Genomic DNA, 25853 nt, shown 5'->3' on the forward strand with positions numbered 1-25853 from the left:
TGTAAGCAGTGAGGGTGCTCCTGGACAGAATGAGACAGTGGCAGTTCAGAACAGCCTTTCTGTTTCTCCTGAGTGATCAGCCTCCAGTGCTGCTGGTGTTGATGGGTGACCACTGTCTCAGTTCCTCACACAGAGGCTTGGAAAGTTGTGTAGGAAGCTAGGAATGAGCACCCTGTGCATGGTTATCTGCAGAAGAAGGGAAGCCACATCCCTGAGGAGTGGGACCATTCTGCCCAGCAAGAGGAGCTGAATAGCTGGCTTTAGCTGAAGCAGAGCCTGGTGTCTGTGTAGAGGAAAAATAGAATAAACACAGCAATTTCTGTGGGAGTTCTAGTGGCAAGGGTGACCTCTGACAGCCTGGGTTATAAAGCAGCTTTGGTGTGGGGTAAAGAAAAAAGAGGGCCTTCTTCCAAGACAGCAAATATATGCTTAGCTCAGTATTACTGTCCTAGAAACGTCCCTGGAAGTGTCTGAAACAATGTGTGTCTGGACAGAGGAGCTCTGAACTTTCCCTTGGCCCTTAGAGGGACACAGTCTAGCTGCCATGGGGTCTTCTGCAGTTCAGTTTAGTGCTTTGCTTGCAGTGGAAACCAGAAATGGAGCTCCTTCTGCAGCAGACTTGAAAATAGAGGAAAAATTAGTCCAGTTCTACCACTCAGAGCAGAAACCTAGCTAGGAAAACTGTCCTGTCCTGTGACTTGGAGGCTGGGATTTCATTTGCTAGGTTTCATTTTTCAGGCCCCATCTTGTAGTAGAATATTTCTGTGGGGAAGGTGTCATTAAGCTGATGGTGCTAATTACAAACTAGCTGGAGTTTCTTACCAGTGGTAAGCCAGTTAAGCAGCCCTCATAGGGGAGAGCAGCAGAGAGTCTTTTCCTCTTGGTTACAGAGGTTTTGACAGATTTTGCCCCATCAGAATTAGAAGGATCCAAATGTGACCAGTCAAGGGAACTTGACTTCAGAGATGTAGCTTTGCTGAATTCACTGCTATCAGATGCTCTGTCAACATTATTTTCCCTTTTCTGAGGTATTATTTCTTACTCCATCTCAGTAAGGGCTTTGGTTTATTTTTCATTAGTTTCCATGCTTCACCCAGCAACAAAATACAGCTGAGCCACAAAACCAAACAGCTGCTTGGATCTGTTTTACTCTCTTAAAGAGTGCTTGCTTCAAGCTGCTGCAGCCTTTTCATGGCTCCTCTGTTCAGCAGTGATCAGGAGCTTTGGATTCACTTCATTTCCTGCCCATTCCTCTGCACTGACAGCCCTCCATTTATTCTTTCCTTGCCTTGTTGTGACTGCTGGTAGGAAGTGCTAGGAAGGCTGACTGGGGTGCACTTCATTGCTTGCCTTCCCTGCCTTTAATCTGGCTACAGAAACTGTCACATGCACCATAGTTTGGGTTGAGGAGAGGGGTTCTGTGACACTTCCCATGTCTGCTGCTGCAGAGGAAGGGTGGTAGTTAAGTTTTCATTGGCAGGTGTAATTTTTTAAGCTCCAGAGGGAAAGGGTGACCTCGGGTGTAATGGGAATGCTGCAGTAAATGACTCCTGGGTAGGTGGAAAAAGATGTTGACAAATGTCTGTTCTGCTCTGCTTATTGGCTTGCTCTCAGCAAGTCTGCTTAAAACCTCTGCCCAGCTGGGACGGGGATAGATGCTGGAGATGAATAGGGATGCTAAGTTTTTGGCTCAAACACTGTACTTGAAATCCAGTCTGTGCTTTTGAAGTGTGTGTCTTAGTTCTGGCCCTCCTTCACCAGTGTCACACGTGCATTTCTCTGGAGTCAGATTTAGTAAAAGTATGTTTGTAAAGCACTTCACAACCTATGAATGCAAATGCTGTATCACTTCCTGTCATATGCAAACCTCTTTTGTTCTTCTGTCACGTTTTTTTTAATGCTTCAAGCTCGTTGCTGTAGACCTGTGCTGCTTGGGAGGTGCAAGGAGAGCAGTGTGCTGGGCCAGCCCCTCTGGGCTGGGAGCTGTGTCCCTCTGGGGATGCAGTGCTCGGGTTTCAGTAACACAATGCTCTGTGCAGCCATGTGTGTGTGCAAAGAGCCAACTGGCTGCAGCTCCCGCCGTGATGCTCGGCTGATTTGGCAGCAGGATTGATTCTGTCAAGTTACAGTCCGGGAGTTAAGTCCAGCTTCAAATCCTCTCCCTTACCCGCTCGAGGAACTTGGAGAGGGGAGGGAGGCGGGAAGAAGAGGGGGGGAGCTCTCTGGGGACTTTGTGTCATTATTGGCATGGAAACATTTTGTGATTATCAGCAGCAGGGTAGTGGCAAGGGGCTGATTATCTGTCATGTCGTCAGCATAAATAACCAGTGGGCCCCTGAGCAGGGCCCCGCCTTTGTGATGGCTTCACGTAATCGCTGCAGAACAGTTTAAAAGCAAGCAGTGCAGAAAAGCAGCTGGACTGATCCTGACCCTAACTGATGTTGCCTTTTCTCCCCTCACCAGAAGAGAAATATGTCACCATCCAGCCATATGCCAGCCAGGGGAAGGATGAGATTGGCTTCGAAAAAGGGGTCACCGTGGAGGTCATCCAAAAGAACCTGGAAGGATGGTGGTACATCAGGTAAAGGAGCTGTGCAATCTGCAGAAACTGTGACAATGAGCCTTTCTGATCATTCACTCAATGCTAGCATTTAAATCATTCTGTAGCTGGACAGGGAAGCCCAAATTGTTCATAATGCCTCTTGAAGAAATTTAAAGAAAAGTCTGAGGCAATTGGATGGTGACTAAAGTAACACTACAGTGTCTGCAAAGGCTGTGGGCCATTCCAGTGAGGAAATGCCTTAACTTGCAGTTTTAGAGGGTTTTTTTCCTTGCTTCAAGTTAAAAGCCCATATCTGAATTAAGATCTGTGAGACCTAACAAGGCTTTCTGTTGTATATAATTTTCATGTGTTTCCAGTATAAGAGTTACTCTGCAACCTATTTAAATCTATTTATAGCAATGCTGAAAGGCTGATTGTGATCTCTTGAGCTGTTTGGGGCAAGTAGTGCTACTTTCAGGGATATGAGATCAGTTTGCTGGCTATAGCCCTTGTGCAAGCTTATCCATGGTTTCAGCTAATTTGCTTTGATTTTTGTCTGTCTACATTGGATATTCCTAATGTAGAGGGACTGCATTCCAAGGGCAGGTGAAGTTGTTATTGTATATCAAATTTTGTTATGTAGTTGGAACAGTGGTCCTAGCAGAGTTTTGCCTGAAAAATCTCCTTTACAAATGCTTATGGGGAGACTGTAAGTTAGATATTGTCTCAGTGATGTAGGGTGTCAGGATGAGCACTTGATGAGAGATTTCTTCATCTAGGTTCACACAGCATTTGGGTTTTAGTGCTCTTCTGTGGTTCTGCCCCTTGTCTTGTATCTGTGTGTGAACCTCTCAGTGCTGTGACATCCCATTTCTCTTCAAACAAGATGTGATGCAACAAGTAGCTTAAAATGGAGGTTTGTCTCTCAGCAGTGCAGAACATCTCATATAGTCATCTTTTTCCATTCAACATGTAATTATAGTGATTTTTTTCCTCTTTCCCTCCCCAAGTTATAGCTTGCTTTTGTTTGAATGCTGCTTGATTTATTGGCTATGGATGAGGACTGTGAAAATGCTGACTGAAGCAGTGTTGTTGTTTTTCTTGATTTCCCTTACTTAGTAGAAAAAAAAATCAGTTTTTTGTCTAATGATCCCATGGAGCAAATAAGCTAATAAAGATAGCAGTGGAGCCAGGAAGGCACTCCAGATAGGAGGAGTTCAGAAATGCCTGGGTTTGGTCAGGTCACATTTTTTCTCTATTAATTGTCTACAGAAGTGGAATCCAAAGTCTCAGATCAGGGAATCAAGCTCATAGGTTTTTCTGAGGGGAGAACCATTGCAAGACACCTCTAGTTTATTTTTTTATTTTATTTCTGCAATGTAGCCTGGTTACTACTGTAGGTTTCCCAACTCCTACAATTAGTTGAATTTTTTTCCCCTTTATCTCTTGAGTCAACCCAAAAGACACATTTTTCTATACACCACGAGTGACTTCTGGAGCATGAGGACATTTGCTGCAGTGGTTTCCATGGCATCTCCATTCATGGAATCTGCTGGAGGGACAGTGGATACCCCAGCCACCCCGTGATGGCTGGGGATTGCAGCATGTGCTTGGCTTTCTTGGAAGAGGCATTTTGATTTGAAAAACCCCTCTTCTTGTTGGAAGATGTTATGTGCTCCCCATATGTGTGACAAGTATAGGGGGTGCCAACTGTGCTCCTCTCTGCTGCTTTGGAGCACTGTGCTGCTTTCCTCCTGGAGGATTAAACTCTTAGAAACAGGTTGGTTTTTTTTTCCATGGGCAACACTTCCAGAAATGTTGATGATGTGATCCATCCCTGCAAGCTGGTCCTTTGCAGCCTGGGTAGCTGATCTCCAGCTGTTGTGCTGTTTGTTACATGTAAACTGCCCTGAATGCTGTTAGGTAACCCTCAGACAAGGATTCCCTTCCTGCAGAAATTTGCTTCTCTGAGTACTGAGTGCCTTTGAAGGAGCAACTCATTCTCCTCTTGTGAGTGTGAGGGGAGAGGGAGCAGGAGGAGAACGTTGAGGGAGGGAGCAGTTGCACTCTGGGCTGGATAACAGACTGAGCACACTTCAATGTGTAGAGAGAAAAACAAATCCAGAAGTTTGTAAATGAAATCCACCTTAAAGACATTAGCTTGTTCCACCTTAAATATGTAATTTCTCCAAATTCTTGGCCATGTGCTGATCCTCATTTCCTGTCCTTCTTTTTCTTTTCTTTCTTTTTGCTTTTCTTTTTTTCTTTTTTATTTTTTTATTTCCCTAGTTTGCTTCCCTCTGGAATAATTCCAGTGCTCTGGAGCTGGAAAGCAGATGTGACTCTCAGACTTACAGAGGCACTTCTGACTTTTTTTAACATTCCTATGGTTTTAATCCATTTTTTCCTTCACGCAATATAATCAGGGAGGGTTTTGGAAGCATGAAGGAACCAAATCACTGCACCTAATTCTGAGACCCTCCCAATTCAATGCTGTACAAGCTAGAGGCAATATTGGTGTCTGTCTTTATGCTGCCCTACATGCATTATGACTTAAAAAAAAAAAATCAGGACTAGGGAGAAATGAAAGAAGGGCTCTGTCCTGGGATCCTGCTTACTGCTGCATTGAGTTCAGTAGATCTGTGCCTCCCAGGGTGCCCATAGCTGGCATTAGCATCCCTCATTTAGATCTTACTTTGTCTCCAGGTGGCAGCAACAGATACAATCATGTGGTGCCCAAGTGGACTGACTGCAGGGCAAGTTGGTACCAATATACTAAGTAAAGCTTTTCTTATTTGTCTTCATGTCCTTCCTTTTGCTCTGAGCCTCAGCCCATGAGAATGAAGCACAGCTGGGAGGTGCTGGCAGCACTGAAATGAGGAGGAATCTAGGATGGGGTTTCAAATGTCTGCAGTAGGTTCTGAATATAAAGGAAGGAAGGAGGGATACTTGGGAGTCAACTCTTAAGATGTGAAATGAAAATTGTTACTGGTTCAGGACTTTGCCGAAATTGATTAACAGTTGTTTTAGTTCTTTCACCTATAAAATGGGGAAGATCAAGGAATCTTCCAAGGTTATTCTTCAAAGGGCTTAAAGATTAACAAATTCAAGGACTAAGGTAAAAAATGTAAGCATATTTCACTTACATAAGTAGTTTTTATTTGTGATATTGCAGAAATAAACCGGTAGTTTCTGGTAACTACTGCTCAGCCTTAACTTCAGGTTAAATTGGCTGGCACAGGAGGAAGTAGCCCACAACAGCCTCTCTGCTGAGGGTATGTTGCCCAGAGTTATTAACTGTCCATCTGTTGCTGCTGTTATTCATGGGGAGAAACTATGTGAGATCAGAGGTGTTTGTAGCAGTGGGGTTACCCAGGTTTATCCAGATACTTACAGCTGGCAGGAGCACTGACAGGCCAATGCAGAACCTGCATGTGGCTGCCTTTCTGATCTCAAACATGTTAAGTCTCCCACAAACTAAGATGGATGTAAACTGTTTTTTCTCCCACAAACTAAGATGGATGTAAACTGTTTTTTCTCCCACAAACTAAGATGGATGTAAACTGTTTTTTCTCGATTTTGCACAACAGATGACATCCTCCACATAGTATAAACTCAAAAATGTCCTTTAAAAAAAACTCCCTTGATGCAAAGGCAGCAGAGAGCATTGATCAGCAGCTCTGCAAAAGGGCTGTCAGTTGCAAAAGGAAAGAAACCAGAAGTCTTCAGGGCTGGAAAATGGCATTGGGTGATGCCTTGACACAAGAGGAATTGTGGCATGTATTTCCTTATTTCCTTTTCCTTTTTTTGGCTTGGTTTGAGGCCTAGCAGAAAAGCCTCAAAAGGAACAAGATTGAATAGATCCAAATTGCTTCTTGACATAGCATCACACAGTGGATGCTCTGTATATTTTTAAGTCAAATCAAGTTAGTACCAGGTTGCTACTTCTTGTTAGTCTCCATGCATCACAGAAAGCTCAGAGCTCTTGGAATGATTTCCTTTGACATCAGAATCATTGGAAAAACTTGCCACTAAACTCCCTGAGCAGGAGAGATCCTACATATCTACTTTAATGTGTGACAGAAGGCAAGTATGTAAGGAGAAGCAGAATCTCTAGTATCCTGCCTAGTCTAGGTGGGTGAGGAGGAAAAGGCAGGATTTTGGACAGAAAGATCCTTGTAGTCATTGCTAGAGTTGTATTTGCTTTTATACAGGAAGAGTGATAAAGAAGTCTAGAGAATCAAATCTACACTGCATTTTCCTGTTCTCCCTGTAAAGTCCCAGAGCCACTCTCAAGTGTGTGGATGTTGTGAGGAAGACCAGGATGAGATTTGATGCAGAAATCTCACTGGAAACCTCAGAATCCAAGTGCTGTCATAACAAAGAAGCTCACCTGCCAGGAAATTATTTGCTCATATCCCATGTGCCCCAGCTCTTTCCTCTACTGTCTAATGAGGCTCCCTTTTCAACAAAGAACCTTAGAGCCCTACTGTTTTAACCTTTGTATTTCCTGCAGATTTCCTGAGCACCAGGATTTTGATGGTGCCTGCTTTCTCACTTACACTTCAAGTGCCTGCTTTGGGTATCTTGAGAGAGTAGAGAGAAGGTTTTCAGTGACTCTCCCTGTAGCAAGTTAGGGTTTCATTAGGGAAAGCAGAGTTCATCCACACGGTCTTCCCTGGAGTCTGATTGTAATCTGAAATCCCTGCTGAGGTGTTAGGAATGGCAGGAGTTAGAAAAAAAAATCTTCCCTAAAGCCCAGTTGTGGAAGAATTACCTCAGTTTGAAGTGTAGCATGATCAGCTCAGGATGGTGTTTCAGGAACATGTACTGGATTCAGGTGTCTGTTCACATTTCCCAGTTTATTTCTTCAAATTGCCTCTAGCTTGTTCAGGAAAATGAGTCTCCATCAAAGCCATTTTTCCTCAGACAAATTGTTTCTCGATCTTGCAGTGCTAGAAGAAGCTGCAGTAGTTTAAGAGTCCCACATGTTCCATGGCAGAAAGCTGCTCATGCAGAGCTGGGAATTATGGAAGGAGGGCCAGTGTTCTTTATAGTTTCAGGGAGGGAGGCTTGCACAAGGATCTTAAACTGCAGGTGCAGGTTCTCTGTACAAGGTGTTGTACACCCTTATTTTAGCCCATATTCAATCTGAGTTGCCACTAGGAAGTTTAAAAACTATTAAAATATTTTACTTACTAGTTTGCTTTTTTGCTGTGTGGGAAAATACTAAGTTTGCCTAGTACTGTCTAGGGCAGGCATAAAACAAACTGGTGAAGCTCTTTACCTTGTGTGTAACTATTTCTTGTCCAGAAAGGCTCCTTTCTTAGTATGATTTCTTCTACACAGTTCACTACTGGTTCAGCTGACTTTGATATGTCTAATCAATAGATAATAAATGAGTAGAGACTACAAAATCTTGTTTGAAAACTGCAAACTTTGACGTTTTTATCCATCACTTTTGCTTTAGCTGTTCTACCTGAAATGCATGAGAAGTCTGTGTTTGATGTGGTGGTGTTTCTTTTTGCCTCTCCAGGTATCTGGGCAAAGAAGGCTGGGCCCCAGCTTCGTATCTGAAGAAGGCTAAAGATGATCTTCCATCTAGGAAAAAGAACTTAACTGGGCCAGTGGAAATCATAGGAAACATCATGGAGATCAGTAACCTCTTGAACAAGAAATCATCTACTGACAAGGAAGCTCAAGTAGAAAATGAGTCTGCAGAAACTCACATCACCAAGAAGGAAATCAGTTTGCCCATCCTGTGCAATGACTCTAATGGCAATGCTATGATGACTCCAGACAAGCAGGCTTCCAAACTGGCCCAGGGATCCCCAGCCATAGCAAGGATAGCACCACAAAGAGCTCAAATAAGTAAGGCAGTAAATTAGTCCGGGTTTTCACAGGCTTGCAGTGAATTCCTATTCTCTACCTTTCAGGGTTGGCATTGTCTGTCAGCTAAGGTCACACATGTCCTGGCCTTACAGCCAAGTCCACACAAGCAGACCTTTGCATAGCCTGTAGATGTATCAAGAGGGACTCCAGAATGTGATCCTTCACTAGTAGTGATAAAATTTATCTTCACTTTATACACAGGCTGGCTGGTGGTTCTTTATTTTAGCCTGCATGTATTTACTTAGGTAATTTTTCCAGAGAATACTTTTTTTCCTTTTGAACACTCTAAAATGTGCCCTTCTAGCCCAGAAATGTAGATGATGTGATTGCATGTTCAAGTTGAGGAGACCACCTGTGTCTTCTCTTGCATTTGGTCTGCTGTTTTCCTGGGGGCAAGTTGCTATAATGTTTTTACTACTTCATCTGCAAAATGCAGATGCTGATGCTATTCTGTGCAAGGAATGGCAAAATAACAGGAGATAGGACAGTGTGAGTTTTTAGTGAATTACTTCTACTGCTGGGGGGAAAATAGGTATTAGTCAGTCCTTTGTTATCCAGTCTCCAATGGAGCTGATCAGATCCAGGAGAAAATACAATCCACTGCTTTCTGGCAGTGATTTCCTCTTAAATTTGCTGGCTTAGCAGAGATGAATAGCTAAGCTACCTTGGTATTTCTAATATATTCTCATAGTTTCCTATCTTGTTTCATAGAGATGCCTTAAATATTGCAAATACTGGCTTCTATTCTCAAACTGTGTAACAGCAGAGAGCTGCTGAAAAACATGTTTAGCAGTACTTGTGAAGTTAAATAAACTCTCCCTGTTCCCTTTCCTACTCAGGTTCTCCAAATCTAAGAACAAGGCCACCCCCACGAAGAGAGTCCAGTCTGGTGTGTATTGGTTTATGGTTTATCTTAGCAGTGGGTAGGTGTCTGGGTGCTTTGTGAGACTTTGTGCAGCTCCCTTGTGGGAGGGATCCTTTATCCCTCCCTTGTGGGAGGGATCCTTTATTTGCATGACTGTTCATTTAATTGTTTAAGTGTTGAGCAGACCTCAGGACATTCTAATGATAAATCATGTTTTCTGTTATTCAAAATGTTGCCCCAACTAATCAGGTCTGAGGGGAGAACAGGGTAAAGCTGCTGTGTTCTGTGCATTAAAACTTGTTTGGCTGACTCAGAAGGTTTAAATGTCTTCTGGGTGTCTTTAGCCCAGACTGAAGTTTCTGACCTTCTCTTGTCTTAAGCAACTGGGAAGGTGTCCCCTGCTTCCATTGCTTCCCCCTTTGAGGTGGCTGAGCTTCACTCTTGTGCATGTTTGAAGTGGCTCAGAATCCTGTGGAAGGATGTGTGCTACAGGAACAAGACCCCTTATGATTTCTTATCCCCAGAGCTAGCATCCTGGAGGTTTGTACCAGTTTGAGGTTAGAACTGTCATCTTCAATAGGAACTAGTCAGTAGTGTATTTATACACTAAAAAAGTCATGCTAATAGCTTGTTTATCTAGGCAATACATAGTGTTTAATCTTTGCTGTACCCTTTATGAGCCGTATGTGATTTTTTTCTTGTAATTTTTCTGTCACCAGAGATGCTTCTTAACAAACTACATGAATAGCATATTAGCATTTTCTTCCTATTTTTCTTTGCATTATTTTCAATTAGACTTTGTTTTGCCAAGACTATGACACTTAATCCCATGCTAAAAATAACAGTGATATTATATGTGAAAGCCTAAGCATATCTGCTGTTTTCAATTATCTTCTTTTAATCCGAACCATCCTATTATCTGAAGGCATTTTATTATGCTGTGCCTCTGCTGTATTTCAGCATTTATAGTGCAGAAACATTCAATTATAACATTGTTAGACACGGTTCCTAAGGTGCAGAACTGCATTCTCTGTGAGATGCCACATGCTGTGCGTGATGAAACATCAGCTGTTAGTTACAGAAAGGGTATCATAGAAATAGAGGAGCAGGAGAAAAAAGCACAGTGTGTGATTTGCCCTTCTCCCATTGATGGCTCAGGATCATTTTGTGTCTTTGTCTGCCCTGTGTTGGTCTGTGGATGCTCTGACCTATGGTTCTTTCACAGAACCCTGAGTAGTGAAGTGCAGAAGCTGTGCAGCTTCACCTAGCTGCCCTGCAGATGGGCACTGTGCTCATCTGAAAAGCTTTCAATATTGAAATTCCTGAAAGGACTCTTTTCCCATTTATCACCTTATAAAATCATTGTAGCAAATCTAAAATGTGGCAGCTTAATGTAAAGGCACTTAGCTTTTGGAGGAGTCTGCTATGCTGCCAGAATGGCTGTAAATAGCAGTGTCTCACTTCTTATAGAGCCTTTACCAAGGTTGTGTTGGGATTGAGTAGAGGTTCTGGATCTGTTATGGGGAGGAACTGGAATTGTTTTGATCAAGCAGTAAAGTCCTTCCCTTCTAGCACTTCAGCTGGGCAAAGCTGGGGGTCTATGATATTATCCTTGTTTCTTGCTGCGAGAGATGCCCATTAGCTCACATCACTCACTAATTCAGATTGTTTAAAAAGTCCAGCAGCAGATACGAAGCAATGATTCATTGGGATGACATTTTAAGATAGTGTATTTAATGACAGGCAGAATCTATTAGGGGTCTGTTGCAATGCAAATTTCTGCAGTGGCATGTCACCCAGAGCTGAATCTTTCTGGACAAGATCTGAGGGTAAATGGGCTGCTCTTAGTGTGCCTGCAGTGGCAGCTCATGCTTCATCACCCACAAGTGCAACATTTTACTATTCAGGTAAAGATTATTACAGTTTTAATAGTTGGTGAAGGTGGCATGAACAGTGCATATGTGGAGAGGTTTTTCTCTTTTAGCCCATATCAATACATCAGCTCCTGTTCAGGAGAACTGGGCAGTTAGCATTAGGAAGTAGCACAGGAAGAAAAAAGAGTCTTAGTGAATAAAAGCAATTTTTTTTTTCATACTGCTGTTTAGCTGACTGTGTCTTTGGTTTAAATGAACAAAGCATCCTATTTGCCATAGGGTTTTCAGTTACCCAAGCCACCAGAGCCACCCTCTGTGGAAGTGGAATATTACACCATTGCTGAATTCCAGTCATGTATCTCTGATGGCATAAGCTTTCGTGGAGGACAAAAAGCAGAGGTGAGCCTTAACAGTGTATCTGGAAAAATTGTAATATATATGTGTTGCATGGGAGTGGACTGGAAGGGCAGGAGTGGGAAGCAGTGAGTTGAGATTTTTGTCTAAGTAACATGTTCCTTGTTACCTCTTAGGTTATTGAAAAGAATTCTGGGGGCTGGTGGTATGTGCAGATTGGAGAGAAGGAAGGATGGGCTCCAGCATCTTACATTGACAAGAGAAAGAAACCGAATTTGAACAGAAGAACCAGTACATTAACCCGCCCAAAGGTTCCTCCCCCAGCACCTCCCAGTAAACCAAAGGACTCTGAAGAAGGAACGACTCCTGGAGCAGTTTCTTCAGGAGATACCCAGGACTCTCCCCACAAGCTGAAATACGAAGAACCTGAGTATGATGTCCCTGCCTTTGGCTTTGACTCGGAGTGTGAAGTGAGTGAAAGTCACCATGAAGAGGGCACTCCTGAAAAACGACTGTTTCAGCCCCTCAAGCCCTCACCTGTGTCATCACTTCAGAAAGCTAAGTTCAAAGTAGGAGAGTCATCAGAAGAAGTTGCTCATGAGGAAGAAACCATCTACGAGAATGAGGGGTTCAGGCGTTATGTGGAAGATGCTTTGTCCAACAAGGAATCTAGTGGGGATTCTGATTCTCAGAAAAGCTCCTCTCTGTCCTTGATCCGAAGGAATTCTCCATCTTCCAGCTCTCCGAAATCATCACTCATGAAGCTCAAGACAGACAAAAACATTCAGCCTGATCTTGGAAAATGTCACTATTCCAGGAGCGAGGAGACAAAACCGAGATCAGCTTCAGATGTCGGCTTACGTAGCGTGCCAAGAACAGGCATGAAGAAAGATCCCGGGCAGAGTCCTTCCATCAGAGCAAAGCCAATCGTTAGGCCCAAACCCTTCCTGAACAAGGCAGACTCTCAGAGCCAAGAAAAGATGGATATTAGCACTTTAAGGCGTCAGTTGAGGCCAACTGGGCAGCTCAGAGGTGGACTCAAAGGTTCAAGAAGTGAGGAGTCTGCAAGCCCCCCACGCACAGCTTCTGAGAACCAGGACGACCCTGTTCGGAGAAGCTCGGCTGATCTCATCACAGCTCCTTCCCGTGGTGTCTTCTGCTCCAGCCACACTGCCAAAACTGAGCAAGAAAATGACTCCCGATGTTTCTATGTGACCACTGACTCATACCAAAAGGTACAGGATTCTGAAATTTGCTTCCCAGCAGGAGTAGAAGTGGAAGTGCTGGAAAAGCAAGCTAGTGGATGGTGGTACCTGAAGTATGGAGACATGGAAGGCTGGGCTCCTTCCCATTATTTGGCTCTCCCTGATAACCAGCGAGAAACTACATCAGCAGAGACTGATTCCTCTTTTGCCAGGAACAGGAAAAATGAAAACAAGTCAAACAGTTTAGAGAAGATAGAGAAGAGGGTTCAGGCTTTGAACACCATCAACCAGAGCAAACGTGCAACGCCACCCATCCCAAGCAAACCTCCTGGTGGCTTTTCCAAAGCATCAGGGCCGGTTAAAATGAGGAATGGTGTGAGGCAACTTGCTGTCCGTCCGCAGTCAGTGTTTGTGTCTCCACCACCAAAGGATAACAACCTGTCGTGCTCCTTGCGCAGGAATGAGTCTTTAACAGCCACAGATCAACTTAGGACCGTCCGTCGCAATTCCTCCTTCAGCAACGCCTGGTCACAGCCCGGTGACCCAAAGGGAAAGCAGCCAGAGCGGCTGGGCACGGAGAGCTCTGAGACCACCTCCAACCTCCCCACGCAGAGGAACGGCATCCCTGTGTCCACAGTCAGGCCAAAGCCCATTGAGAAATCCCAGTTCATCCACAACAACCTCAAGGACATCTATGTTTCCATTGCAGACTATGAAGGGGATGAGGAGACTGCGGGGTTTCAGGAAGGTGTCTGCATGGAGGTCCTCGAAAAGAACCCAAACGGCTGGTGGTACTGCCAGATAATGAGTGGTGTGAAGCCATTCAAAGGCTGGGTGCCCTCAAATTATTTGGAGAAAAAGAACTAATGTTGCAATATCTTTAACCTCCCTAATTTATACTGTTCCTGCTGTGTACATGTGGAAAAAACAATTGCTACACAAAAAGACGTTTCCCTGTGCTCCAGTTTGTACAAAGAAGTCTATATGAGGACAAATCTGCCATGTTCTGGAGAGGTTTGTGGGGTTTACATGTTGTAAGCAACTACGAGGAAGATGCAGCATAGTCAAATGCCTTTTTGTGAAGTTGTTAATAATCTTGTATGTGTAACAGGGTATGACATCCCATCCTTCCCATTATTGATAGGAAACCAAATGTGTGCCTTTTGTGAGAGAAATACACATGCATCTACCTGGGGAGTTCTGTGCCAAACTGTTTTACAATCTTGGCTCCCTTTCTCCTCATTTTTGTCAATACGTGGAATACCCAAGAATTTTGGAAGCTTTTCCACAACTTAAAGTGAGAAGCAAATGAAAGTTTCTGAAACACAGAGGGACTCTAATCTTTTGGAGATGTTCACTTTTTTTTTTTTACTATACTCAACAGTTGGTAGGTCCAGAGTTGGAGCCTTTTCATCATGGAGAGTTTTGGTCTCTGACTTCAGTGTTGTTATGGCTAACTCACCGGAAAAGGCCATCAGGTGGTGTGGGTTGGGGGCTTTTTGTTTCCTTTCATTCTGTCTTGTTCTTTGAGTTGGGATTTCAGGTGTTCAAGGGCAGTGATGCCTACTGGTGCTTGTAAAAACAAACCTTCAAACCCCTTGCTTAAACACATCTATTACTGTGTAGGCTTCATGTTTGGTTCTGTGCCTGACTCCTGCCAGGTGACACTGGTTAATTCTCTTCCCAGAGTTAGGTTTCTCAAAAGTTATCAAAGTCAACAAAGTCCCTTAAGACACTAAAGACAAAGCTGTCAAATGTGTTAATTCTTGTTTTGCCCTCTGGTCCAAATCCAAGGGTGCTGATTGCTGGCAGGGCCCACCAAGATATTAATGAGAAAAATTTGTAACCTTCTGCAACATCAGTGTTTACAATGAGTTGAAAAAAAAAAAGCCATCAAACTCAGTCTGCACATAATTTGTATATTTTTGGGGAATTGCTTTTGTGTTTTGTTTTTGTCTTTTCTGTGCATTCTGGGTTTAGTGTATTTTCTTAGTGTGTGTGTCTGGTTTTATAGAAAAGACTTAAAACTGAAGTAGGAGCCAAATATGTGTTTCTGTTCCCACTTGAATCCAAAGAGTACATTTGTACTGGAAAGTGGGCCTGGGCTTCTCAGGCTCAGAGATTTCATATCAAAGCAATTTGGTCTACAATGCATCTAACCAGGAAGCTGCCTCTTCTACTTCCAGTTCTGTTTGCCTTTTGTAACTCATGTTTTGAAATGTGGCACACGGTGTGGGTGGTGTGGGAAGTGGAAGAGGTACCCATCGGAAGGGGCTAGGAACACGGAGTTATTTGTGAGGTAGCCTTGTACTGTAAACATAATTTACTAAATGCCTACTGTGCTTAAGGAAGTCATGCTTGGGGGTTTTCTTAAATGGCCTTGTTAATCACTCAATATCAATATCTATTTCCTTTAAATAATAGGCAGCATTGTAAATCTGTTCTACGGGAGGGTGGGGTGGGGGGGACAGAAGACCATTTCACTACTGGTTTACACAAAGCATTACATATCCTTTTTTCCACCAGAGTTTCATACTGATTTGGCTTGGAAGTTGAAGGTTATAAAGGCTTCAAAATAGCTGGGATCAAGGGGCTGAGTAAAACAACACAAGACCATATGTTACTGGGGATGTTTCACTGCCAAAAAAAATAGGAAATTTATATGTTATTCTTGTCTTTTTCCTCTTTTTTTCCTTTTCTTTTTTTCTTTTTTTTTCTTTTTTTCTTTTTTTCTTTGTGTGTGTACGTGTGTGTGGTTTGGGGGTTTTATTAATTTCCATGATAACACTGAGAGAGTTGCCTACAGCTAATGTGGCTGATGTCCTTTCGGTAGCTGAAACAACATCCAGGTGCCCCAGCTACAGGCTACAAACAGTGCTGTGGTTTGAGCAGCTCTCTGCATGCAGGTGGGAGGGGAGGCTGTTTGTTTGGGATCCCTTTAAATTGTGGTGGCAGGAGAAGGAGGTGTAACTGCACAACAGCTCATATCCCGATGCGGGGTCCTCTCTGTATGTTGATGTCTCACCATGCACTGTGTAAGTGCATGTCCAGTTAGCTTCATCTCACTGGATGTGTGTCAGTGTGAGACATTGTGGCCCTGTCTCTCATACTTCTCCCCATTTTTAGTTGTACTAATATGGTAGCAGCCACAAAAGACTGCTGGAGCTGTTGTGAGATTATAATAGAAGTATTATATTCTTCTGCTGGACAGTATTAAATAGAGCAATACATAGAGTTATCTGCTAGATTGCAGTACTAATAGTAGTGACTTAGTGATTTGTATTAATGTTATGATTTATTTTAACAATAATGATGCGGAAGTGGTTCATTATTTTGAATTAATGCACTTTAACAATAAAAGAAACCAAAATGGAAGCCAATGCAGAGAACTAAGTGCATTATTTAAAGGTGCAGTATATAATTATCATTTTCTTGAAGCACATATTTATTAAGAATTAACTTATTATTTAAAGTATTCTAAAGTTTTGTTTAAAGACATTCCCACTAGGTCATCTCTTTGGGGGGATGTAAAGCACAGCTCCCAGATCTTCTGCATTGAGCCACTGAATTCACTGAGTATGGTATGGTCTGACATGAGCCCCTATCCAAGGAGGGAAGAGCAGCAAGGAGACAGAAGAGCCCAGACTGCTGGAAATACTCACATTTGCATCCAGCAAAGCCAAGCCCTGGGCACCTGTGAACTGCAGGAGTCCTTGCAGGGTGTGGGGTGGCACAGGTGTTTTTGGCACAGTTGCAGTGCCTGGCTGCCATGTGCCTTGCACAGGGCTGGCCCCAGTGGATGCAAGTTCTCAGCGAGGTTCAGGTTAGGAGGCTTCAGGATCTGCCTGAGACAGATGTCTGTCTGTCCCACAGCTCCTGTTCCATCTTGCTGGCTTGCTTCTCCAGCTCTGGCTTTTGCAGGGAGGTGGTTTGCAGTGCTCAGGCAGGGCAGGGTGGCACAGCATGAGGCTGCCTGCAGTACTGCCAGGGTTTTCTTACACAGCAGCAGCTCCATGGCTCAGTTGCTGCTTTATCCCATCTCAAAGGCTTCACACCCTCCTGAGGAGAGGCCAGACCCTGTAGATGGGCTGCAGAGCCACACTTGTGGCCTCCCTCTGCCCTCACCTGTACCAGCAAAAAGGATGGGGTGCAGATGGCCTATTTGGTGCCAGAAATTATTGTTGGCCACCACTTGCCATGCTGGCTTCCACCCTGGTGGAAAAGCGTCCATTTGGGTTTCCCTTCACTTGGTAGTTGTTTTGGCTGCTTGTGTTTAAAAGGGCACTTTTAAAAGAAATACTCCCAATGTAATTTTTCCCACTCCTGTCTTACCATTGTCATAGCATCTTTCACTGAGGTGTTCTCTCTTTTTTTGATGCTTTCAGCTGAGAGATATCAGAAAAATAATTATTTTTTCCATTGGCGAGCAGCTAGTTTTGGTCGGTTCTACCGATACCTGAAATAGCAAGCCCTTCACTCTTAGCTGTGAAGCAGAGGGAAGGGTCTTAAGCTACATCAGCAAAGCTGATTGCAGGGCAGGAAAGCCTGGCAGAGTACTCAGAGGGCAGTGTAGTGTTAGAAGTGTTTTAGCTCTTTTCTAAAAATGTTAACGTCGCCTTATATTTACTAAATTTGTCAGAACTGACACTGGATCAAGAGCAATATTTAAATGTAATGTACACCTCAGTGAACACTCAATGCAGAAATCAATAGTACTGTTTAAATTTCTCTTTCAGATTGTTAAAAGGAAGAGTCTGCAGGGCTTGAGCAAAGCCATTTGCAGCTGAAGGGGGCCCTCCTCTGGGGGGAGAGGCAGCTGCTTGTGCTGTCTGCTCTCACCCACTCTCTGTATTTTCCAAAAAGTCTTGAATTTGGACCAGCAGAAATTCCAAACTCCAATGCCAGAGAACAAAATTAAAGAATGTGAAAATTGTGTCTTGCTGTATACTGCAACTTTAATAATAATGAGCACTTCTGAGTTCGTTATTGAGGTTTATATAATGCCTGAAAAGTTTATTTGCTGGTTTTCCTTGTCTCCCCTTTCAAAACACTTCCTCACAACAGCAAGAGTCATGCATTTTGTTAGGAGTCCTTCCTCATGGGAGGCAGTTCCTGTTCATTGTTTTAGCTGTCACCCCATGCAGTCCTATGTACCAGTTCTTTGCAAGCCACACCTTTCAAGGTAAAAGAGATGATGGGCACATGTTGGAGTACTCAACTGGTGTGTCAACAGGAAGTTTTTAAATTGTATTCAGTAGCAGCAAATACACAATAAGGAAAGACTGCGATTGTCTTGCAGCTAGACTCTTCAAAATGGAAATTCACATCTGCATGGGTATAGCTAAAAAATGCATTTGTCCCTTGTGGATGTGTACCCCAAAGACTCCTTCCATTATGATGCTATAAAGTTTGACGAAGGCATTATATAATTGTTTTCATCACTTTCAGATCTTAATGAATCATATTTTATTGTAATATATATTCATTGCTTTCCTCAGTTAAAAAGAAAGTTACTGCTTTTATCTTATATGAAAAACAAGGGAATTTGATAAAGCATTCATTATTTTCATATTACTAGTATTAACAGAATAGATCTAGTACTATTTAATTTTAGATCTTCATAGCTAGCTTGTTAATAACTCATATTTTCCTGTGTTGTATCCTACTATTTTTTCTATTTTTTCCCGAATATTCTGCATTCTTGAGAAAAAGCAAATCCAATGAGTGGATAAGTGCAATATTCATAGAATAAACAGGCCCCTCATCCAGGACTTGGAGTGGAACGTGCAGTGTGAAATGTTTGCAATTCTCTATTCATGCACTCTTAGGGAAGGGGAAATGCAGGGGAGGGGGCAACTGGATGAAAACAGGACCCTTGGGTAGGTAGAGACTGACAGCTGGGGTGGCTTGGGTTGGGAATGGCTGCTTTCCATAAACAAGTATCACCTGTTAGTGGAAGCATAAGGATTATGCAGCATGTTGCCAGGATTATGTATAGAATGTGCATTAACATCCTTATTAATACAGGACTTCTGAGCTATGCTTGAAACACTCTGTATGTCATCCATGCATGATTCTGTCTTCTGGTTTGTCTCTGCTGGATGATTCTGTCTTCTGGTTTGTCTCTGCTGGTTAAGTCTTCTGTTGCACTTCAGATTTGGTGGTAGCTTCAGAAGGGAAAATAATTCTGCTGGTGCAGTCCCAAGTTTGGCTACTGCATTGTTACTTGTATTTATTGCAAGAGCTATGGAAATATTTTTACAGGTCCTTACTTTTCCGTCCTTATTGTTAACCTAAGAAGAAAAAGTCTCCCTTTTATCTGGATTAATTCTCACCTGCAGAATTTCACAGATGTTTTGAATATTGATTTCATATTTCTTGGCTTGCAAAGGTGGATCTCTCAGGTCCTAAATAAAGCTGGGCAGAAACTTTGCTCTTCAAAAGAGATATTGTATTAAATTCTATTTGAATGGAAGGAGAACTTCCAGCTGTCAAAAATAATGTGACTTTACAGGTAGCAGCAAAATCTACTACCTTTGAAAAACTGGACTATTTTTGTAAGGTGCAAGAGAAATGTGAAAGCCAGAGCACTTGACTCACTGAGCTCTGGAAAGTACATCTCCTGTGGCTCTAGTTAATTACTCTGGAGAGATGTACCTCAGTTTTCTACTTAATTTTTGTCCTGCTGTTCTTAAGTTTGTCAAAAAGCCTTAATATTACCAGAGACCTTTGCATTCAAACAGAAAAACGTAATTCTGCAGCTTTACTGAAATAGTATCAAACACATGATTTTGGAGAACCTCTAATACATTACCAATTAGGAATCTGGTTTTGAGGAGCCAACTTAATTCTTTCACATGCCCTTGTCTAAACTGGCAAGAGGCCCACAAGCATCAGTAGAGTTACACTGACAGAAGGCCCTTGTGGGTGCTCAGCATGGACCGTTCTCAGCACAAGCAAGCTCTGTGCACTCTGTTCCTACACCTCCAAAGGGTGCACAGGGCTGCTTAGCCTTGGTGCTGCTCTGCCATGATCCACTGTGCTGCAAACCTTGCAGCTCTTTAAAACCAGCTGGAGCTTTGCTGCTATTTGCTGGTGCTTTTCCATCACCAGCAGCTCCTTCTCTGTCAGCTTCAGATGCTATTTAGCCACGTAGTGAAGTGCTGTGTATCAGTGCAGTGTTTGATAGCTGCCATCAGTACCAGTAGGATGATCTGAGAGCATGTGTTTGTCTAAGTTATTTTGTTTTCATTTGCTCTTTGTTGCTTGCTAGAAGCAGGGACCAGCACTGCGATGATGCATGGGAATGTGTCCGCACACTTGAACTGTTTGATGGCCTCTGCTAACGCTGCCCAGTGCTTGTGCTGCTCTTTCTCTCCCTCTGTGCTGCTCAGCAGTCGTGTCTGTTGTGTGTCTGTAATTTTCAAACAAAGTACTGTACGTAAGGCCGGATCCAGGAGCCCCCAGTCAGCTGACTTTGGCTTGGGATGTTTGTTGCTGTTGCTGCTTTTCCTCCTCCATCTTAGACCCAATTTGGAGCAAAGCACAGGTGTCTGTAAGAAGTCACCTGTAACTTTGCTTTGGGGTGTCAGTTTTGCAGGGTGTGCCAAGAGTGGAACAAGGAGCTCTTTTCTCTTGGGTGCCCTTGCATCAGGGCCGGGACTCCGCAGCAATTCCTGGAGCAGAAGCTGCGCCGCACTGCGTGCAGACATGGCTGGCATCGTCAGAACAAATTAGTTTCCCCATTTTATATTGTCAGGGCTGGGCTGGTCCCATCAACTGTGTTCTTCATTTGTTCTTGCATCAAGGTAGTGTTGATTTTTAGTTGGAGAGTGCAATTTTTTTGTTTTGTGTTTGGTTTTTTTTATAAATAAATTTGGTTTAAAGCTTCACACTGGCGTTTTACAGACCTGTTCTTGTCAGCATAAGCCACTACTGTCCTGAGTTGAGACTCCTGTTTGTTACTGAATTAAAATTATGGGAATTATGTTGATCATTTGGAAAGAAATTAGAAAAGAAATTAGAAGTAACTATATTGGCAGGGGGAGAGATAGATAAAATATGAGGAAAAATATGTTTCTAATAAGGCCATGAATTATTTGGTCTGACACTGCAGGTGCTTTCTCTGTATAGATGGTTTAAATACATCACTGCTCTGTGACAGGATTTTTTGTTAGTGAGAAAAGTTGATTTTTTTCAGTCCCTAATATACTATGGTAATCTGTATCCTGAAGCCACCGATCCACCAACAGAAGACAAACATAGGTTATCTGCTTGTTGTCGTTGAGGCAGTTTGTGTGTCTGGGAGTTTGTATACACCGAGGTTCAGCTGGTGGACTGGGCAAGCATTGCTGTTCTAAACCTGTCCATGTTGGCAGGAACAACTTGGTGCTAGTAGTGCTTCTGGAAAAATGTTGGCTTTAGTGACCTTTCCCTGATGCTCAGGGTTGTTGGGTTACAATGGTACCTGTCCTGCTCCCTGTTTGGTGGAGGAGACAAACAGGTGGAAGGGCGAATCACTTGGCACTGTAAGAAAAATTTTAAAATATAATATTTAATATTTAGGTAAATATTTCAGGTTTCTCCAGATATTCCCCATCAAAGCTGTTATTGACTCTGTATTTGATGACTGAAGGGTAAGCAACAAGGCAACATTCTCTGTGCAAACAGTTCTTTTGTGGTTGGAGAGCTTGTTCTTGAACTGCTTCTGGGTCACCAGAGAAGTAGTAATAAATAAACAAAACCCCTAGAGGGGCATTCAATTCTGTCCTGACTCTGGGTCCGCCAGAATACATTAATTCAGATAAATAATTTGTTTCTGTCCCCTTGAAGCAGGACAGAAAAGAATAGTGCAGTCACTGGAGCTTAGCCTGTAACAATTAGTAAACTGGAACAAATAAAAAAGAAAAGAAAAATAAACCTTTTAAAAAAATGAAGTATTTCAGTGAATAGCTGACTTAACTACTTCCTGTCTTGGACTTTCAGGGAAGGAGGAAGTTAGAATTGTTTCCAGTTGCTAGGAGGAATTTTTCTGTGTCATGCTGATCAGGCTTGCTGAAAAGTCTTGCTCATTACTCGTGATGAGCTCAAACCTGGAATATTTGCAAAAGCAAAGCACGTGTAGCATTACAATGACTTTTTTGTACTGAGGGTCCAAAGTGGGGTCAGTAGTGTACAGAGTAAGTAAGTGCATTTCTGCTGTCTGGCTGACTTGCACATGACATAAGTGCTGTTCCTTTAGTGCAGATTTAATTGCAGACAGCAATGCTTATTACTCTGCTAGCAGTGTTTAGGAAGGATCATGTAGATGAGCCTCCTCACTTAAGGCTCAATATCAAATATCATATCAGGAGAAGTCCTGCCAGTAGCTTGATTGATTGCTGCTTAGGCTAAAGTTCAGATGTGGGTAACTCCAGGTGGGTGTTGAAAGCAGCTCATATGCCTGTGTACATCTGTAGCTGTTTCCAGAGCTGTTAATTAGGCCAGATTATCTCTGCAAAATGTGGGTAGTGAGTTACTGGGAGCCTAAACCTGTTGGTGAAGGAAGGCTGAAATTTGTTTGAGCTATTGTTCTCCTCTGCATTAGCAGAGCAGTGCCACATGTCTGTACTAGAAGCTCCGAGAGGGTTTGCTGTCCCAAAGTTTTAGTTGACCAAAAAGAAAAAAAAAATTGATCTAGGCCTGGTCTAAGTGAAGTTTTGCAGTGGATTTCTTGGGTGGTTGGTGTTCTTCATGTGACCTTGAAAACTAGATGCTGTTGTCATTTCTGTGTTGGTGTAGAGCTCCATTTTTTAGTGGTTAGGTGGTGGGAATGTACCTGGGGGAGCTTGGAGTCTTGGGAGAGTATGTCGGTGACCAGAGGTAGAGAAATGTGTGGCTGGTCTTCGTGTGTGTGTGGTCAAGATGGTGACACTTTTTTGTCTTTTGTTTGTTTTGTTTTAATATGGGAACCAATTTGTCTGTTCTGCTTCGGAAAAGGTCTAGAATTTGGTGTGGTTTCTGTTGCAGTAAATATGAGAAGGAGTTAGCTGAGAGCTTTTTTTGTTTGTTCTTGGTTTGCCTTTTTTTTTTAAGAGAGTTTATGGGCAGGAGACCATTTAGTTTGTTTTGGGTTGCAAGTTAAGCTGAGAGAGAAAGAAAATGAGTCTGGGGAAATCCTTTTTTGTGGTAACAGCTTTGGACCATATTTTGTTGTGGCCTCTGATCCAGCTCCACTGAAGGCAGTGGAGTGAATATTGTTGATCATGTAGATGTTAAAGTTTTTGGTCATGAATTAATTCTTAGAGATGTGATAGGTATCATGACATTCACAGCGTGTCATAACAAATGTGAGCTAGGGACAGAAATAATAACTGTAGCTTCAAGCATTGCTCAGTTTTTGTTTAATGAACTTGAGATGCTGACCAGTTGGATAAAACTGTTTGTACAATGCACAACTCCTGCAAAGGTACAGATGTGCTTGAGTCTATGAGAGGTTTTCCTAGAACAGGAAATCATATGCATTATAAAAAACATTGGCTTTCTCAGTCATCCCAGTAAAACTGAAATCCAGAAAAGTGACACTTTCTGCACTTAACAGCATCTTTTGCCATTGATGGCAAGAGTTACTGTTAATGAGGGATTAGATGCCCAAGTCTGTCTGAACTGGCACAAAACAGATCTTTTTGTGACCAGTCCCTGAGTCTGTGTGTAAACATTTGTAAAGACTGGATGCAGATTACAGTACTAGTTAACAAAATGAGCAACTTTTCTGTGGGCCAACATAAAAGATGTATTAACAGTGAGGAGAATACAGATCTCCTTTTTGCCAAATGACTCTCTAGAAATTTCCCTCGGGCTTCAGCACAAATCAGCTGGGACCTGTGAGGATTTAGATGATATATATGGTACTGGGGGCCTGTTTCTGTGACTGGGATAACAGAAGTGTGGCTTTATATCAGCAAGAATTAATGAAATCATCATAGCACAATGTTTTCATTTGCTCTGGATATGACAGTGGTGTGGGGAATGAGCTGTGAAAAGCATAAGCTCCCCCTTAATCCAGATTTGCAGACTTTACTTGACTGCAGTGCCCAGAACTATTTCAGAGCTGTCCTCATGGCTGTGCCCTGTGTGGGACAGGGAATGCACTCAGAGGGGCTGCCCTCCTCTCTGTGCCATGACCAACTGCTTGCTCAGAGAACTGCAAAACAATGTAAAGCAATTGAGGTTGGGGATTTTTCCCCTAGAGCAGCATGTTCTAAAGCAGTGAAGTAAGAACAAGTGCTTGTTTGGGAAATTTTAATCATGTCTCTGCAAAGGTGGAAACTCGGCATGGGTCTCTCAACAGAGAATAAGGAACACCATCTGACTTGGGAAATTGTACATGTGAAGATGCAGAACAAAGACTTCAGATTACTGTGCCTAAAAGTAGATCTCAGCATTTCTCTATAGGCATTTGTTAGAGCTGTTGTTATTTTGGAACTGAACAGTATTTAATAATGGTTAATCAGGATTGCTCAAAAATTCCTGCAGGAAAGGAAAAGACAATTTGAGTTCTGGACACTTATAGGAGAGGGAGTTGTAAGAAACATAAAATATGGCCAGGTGCTTTATGAACCTAATTTTTCTTCTAGGATTATCACAGGTCCTTGTGATTGTGTCCTGGCATACACTAGTGCTGGTCAGTGACACCTCTTTGCAAAAATTCAGAGCCATGCATCTGATGGGCATATGTGTATTGGAAAAGATGAGCCTAAAAAGGCCTTGGAGTAATCTACAACTGATAAAAGAACTCCTGATTTGCATGTTCCAGATATGCTGAAAGAACTTGCATTGAGGCAACTTCAGCTCTTTTCCAGGCATCTGCCATCTCCCTCCCTGGCAGCTCACAGGTGGTGGAGGGTGGCAAATGTTGGTGGAAAGGGAAATTCAGGATTCATGCTGTCACTGCTCTTCCTGCTCCATGCCTGAAGTCAGAGCTCTGATGGGCCACAGCAGGAGCAGACCTTTGGCACAGTGTTTGCCATGTCCCACAGGGCTCTGCCAAGCACTCTGAGTGACCTTTGCTGACCTGGGTGCTGCAGCCCAGCCAGGATGCTCCCCCCTCCCTGTGTGCAGGACCCTGGGAGGTTGTAAGGGACTGCCAGAATTTGAGAAGTGTTTTCTCAGAGAAATTACAAGTTCTTGCAATATGAACCTCTAATGTTTTCAAAGACTCAGGCAGAAAGGACTTGCTAAACAAACTGTACCTGTCATCTCCCAGTTCATTGATTGCTTGGACCAAAGGTGGTGCTAAATCTGATCTTTGTCTGTAATATTTATATTTTGTTGGACTTTTTTTTTAAGTGTTTGATAAAACAGATGCAGTGTCCTTCTTACATGAGAAATTTAGTCCCAGCTTGGGACATGGCAAAACTCCCTGGACCTCCAGGGCCCAGGATTGTTGCCTGTTACCATTTGAGCAGGCTTGCAGTGTTTGGGGGGAGGTGGGAAAAGGGTACTCTATCTTCAAATGCTTGCAGACTGTAAGAATTGACTTGTGATTTGTTTGTTTGTTTGTTGGTATTTTGTTTACAATGCCTCTTATGCCCTAAGGAAAAATAAATTTTTGACCTTTTTAATTGTGATCCAGTTGGTTTGTTTTGTGGGGTTTTTCTTCTAATTTTTTCAGTACTGTTTTGATTCCACTTGAATTCCACTGAATTTATCTTTCCCAAAATAACTTTTAATTTGTGTGTTCATGCAATTGCAAATTTCATCTTAGGCTAAATGGATACAGGACCTTGTCTTGTTCTCTGGCCAAAGTTGTTAGTGTATGCTGTATTTTTGAATTTTTTTCTATTCCACAAACTTTATGGAGAAGTCATTTGAGCCCTCAAATGTGAAGAACTTTAGTCTGTGTTGAGCAAGTTCTTAAGGTTCACAGTACTCAAGGAAGGATGCTTTTTGGAGAAGGATAGGTTCAAAATAAGAAGAAAAGCATACTTTTACAAAAGTGGTCCTTGGGTTCTGTGATTAGAGTTGCTCTGCAAGGTGGGATGAGCCCTGTGTGCAGTCTGCAGAGCAGGTGGTGCTTGAACATGGGGTACTGAGGTCAGATCCTGCAAGGTTTCTTGGCACTGCTGACTCCTCTTACCTGT

At 42.8% G+C, this 25853-nt stretch overlaps 1 protein-coding gene across 6 annotated transcripts in view; it reads left to right on the plus strand.

Annotated features, from left to right (window-relative positions):
* SH3PXD2A (SH3 and PX domains 2A) overlaps window positions 1–25344 on the plus strand; it is a 245734-nt gene extending 220390 nt beyond the window's left edge. For 5 of the 6 annotated variants that reach the window (XM_054637312.2, XM_054637313.2, XM_077182920.1 and 2 more), the window contains 5 exons: window positions 2464–2581; window positions 8079–8413; window positions 9274–9323; window positions 11453–11572; window positions 11704–25344. In XM_054637312.2, the coding sequence (XP_054493287.1) occupies window positions 2464–2581; window positions 8079–8413; window positions 9274–9323; window positions 11453–11572; window positions 11704–13599 (2519 nt within the window). In that variant the 3' untranslated portion in view covers window positions 13600–25344. The remainder of the gene's footprint in view (window positions 1–2463; window positions 2582–8078; window positions 8414–9273; window positions 9324–11452; window positions 11573–11703) is intronic. The other variant, XM_077182919.1, reaches the window with a different exon arrangement.
* Window positions 25345–25853: the final 509 nt, after the last annotated feature.

Source organism: Agelaius phoeniceus, chromosome 9 (genome assembly GCF_051311805.1).
Source record: "Agelaius phoeniceus isolate bAgePho1 chromosome 9, bAgePho1.hap1, whole genome shotgun sequence".
In the NCBI taxonomy this organism is placed as follows: Eukaryota; Metazoa; Chordata; class Aves; order Passeriformes; family Icteridae; genus Agelaius; species Agelaius phoeniceus.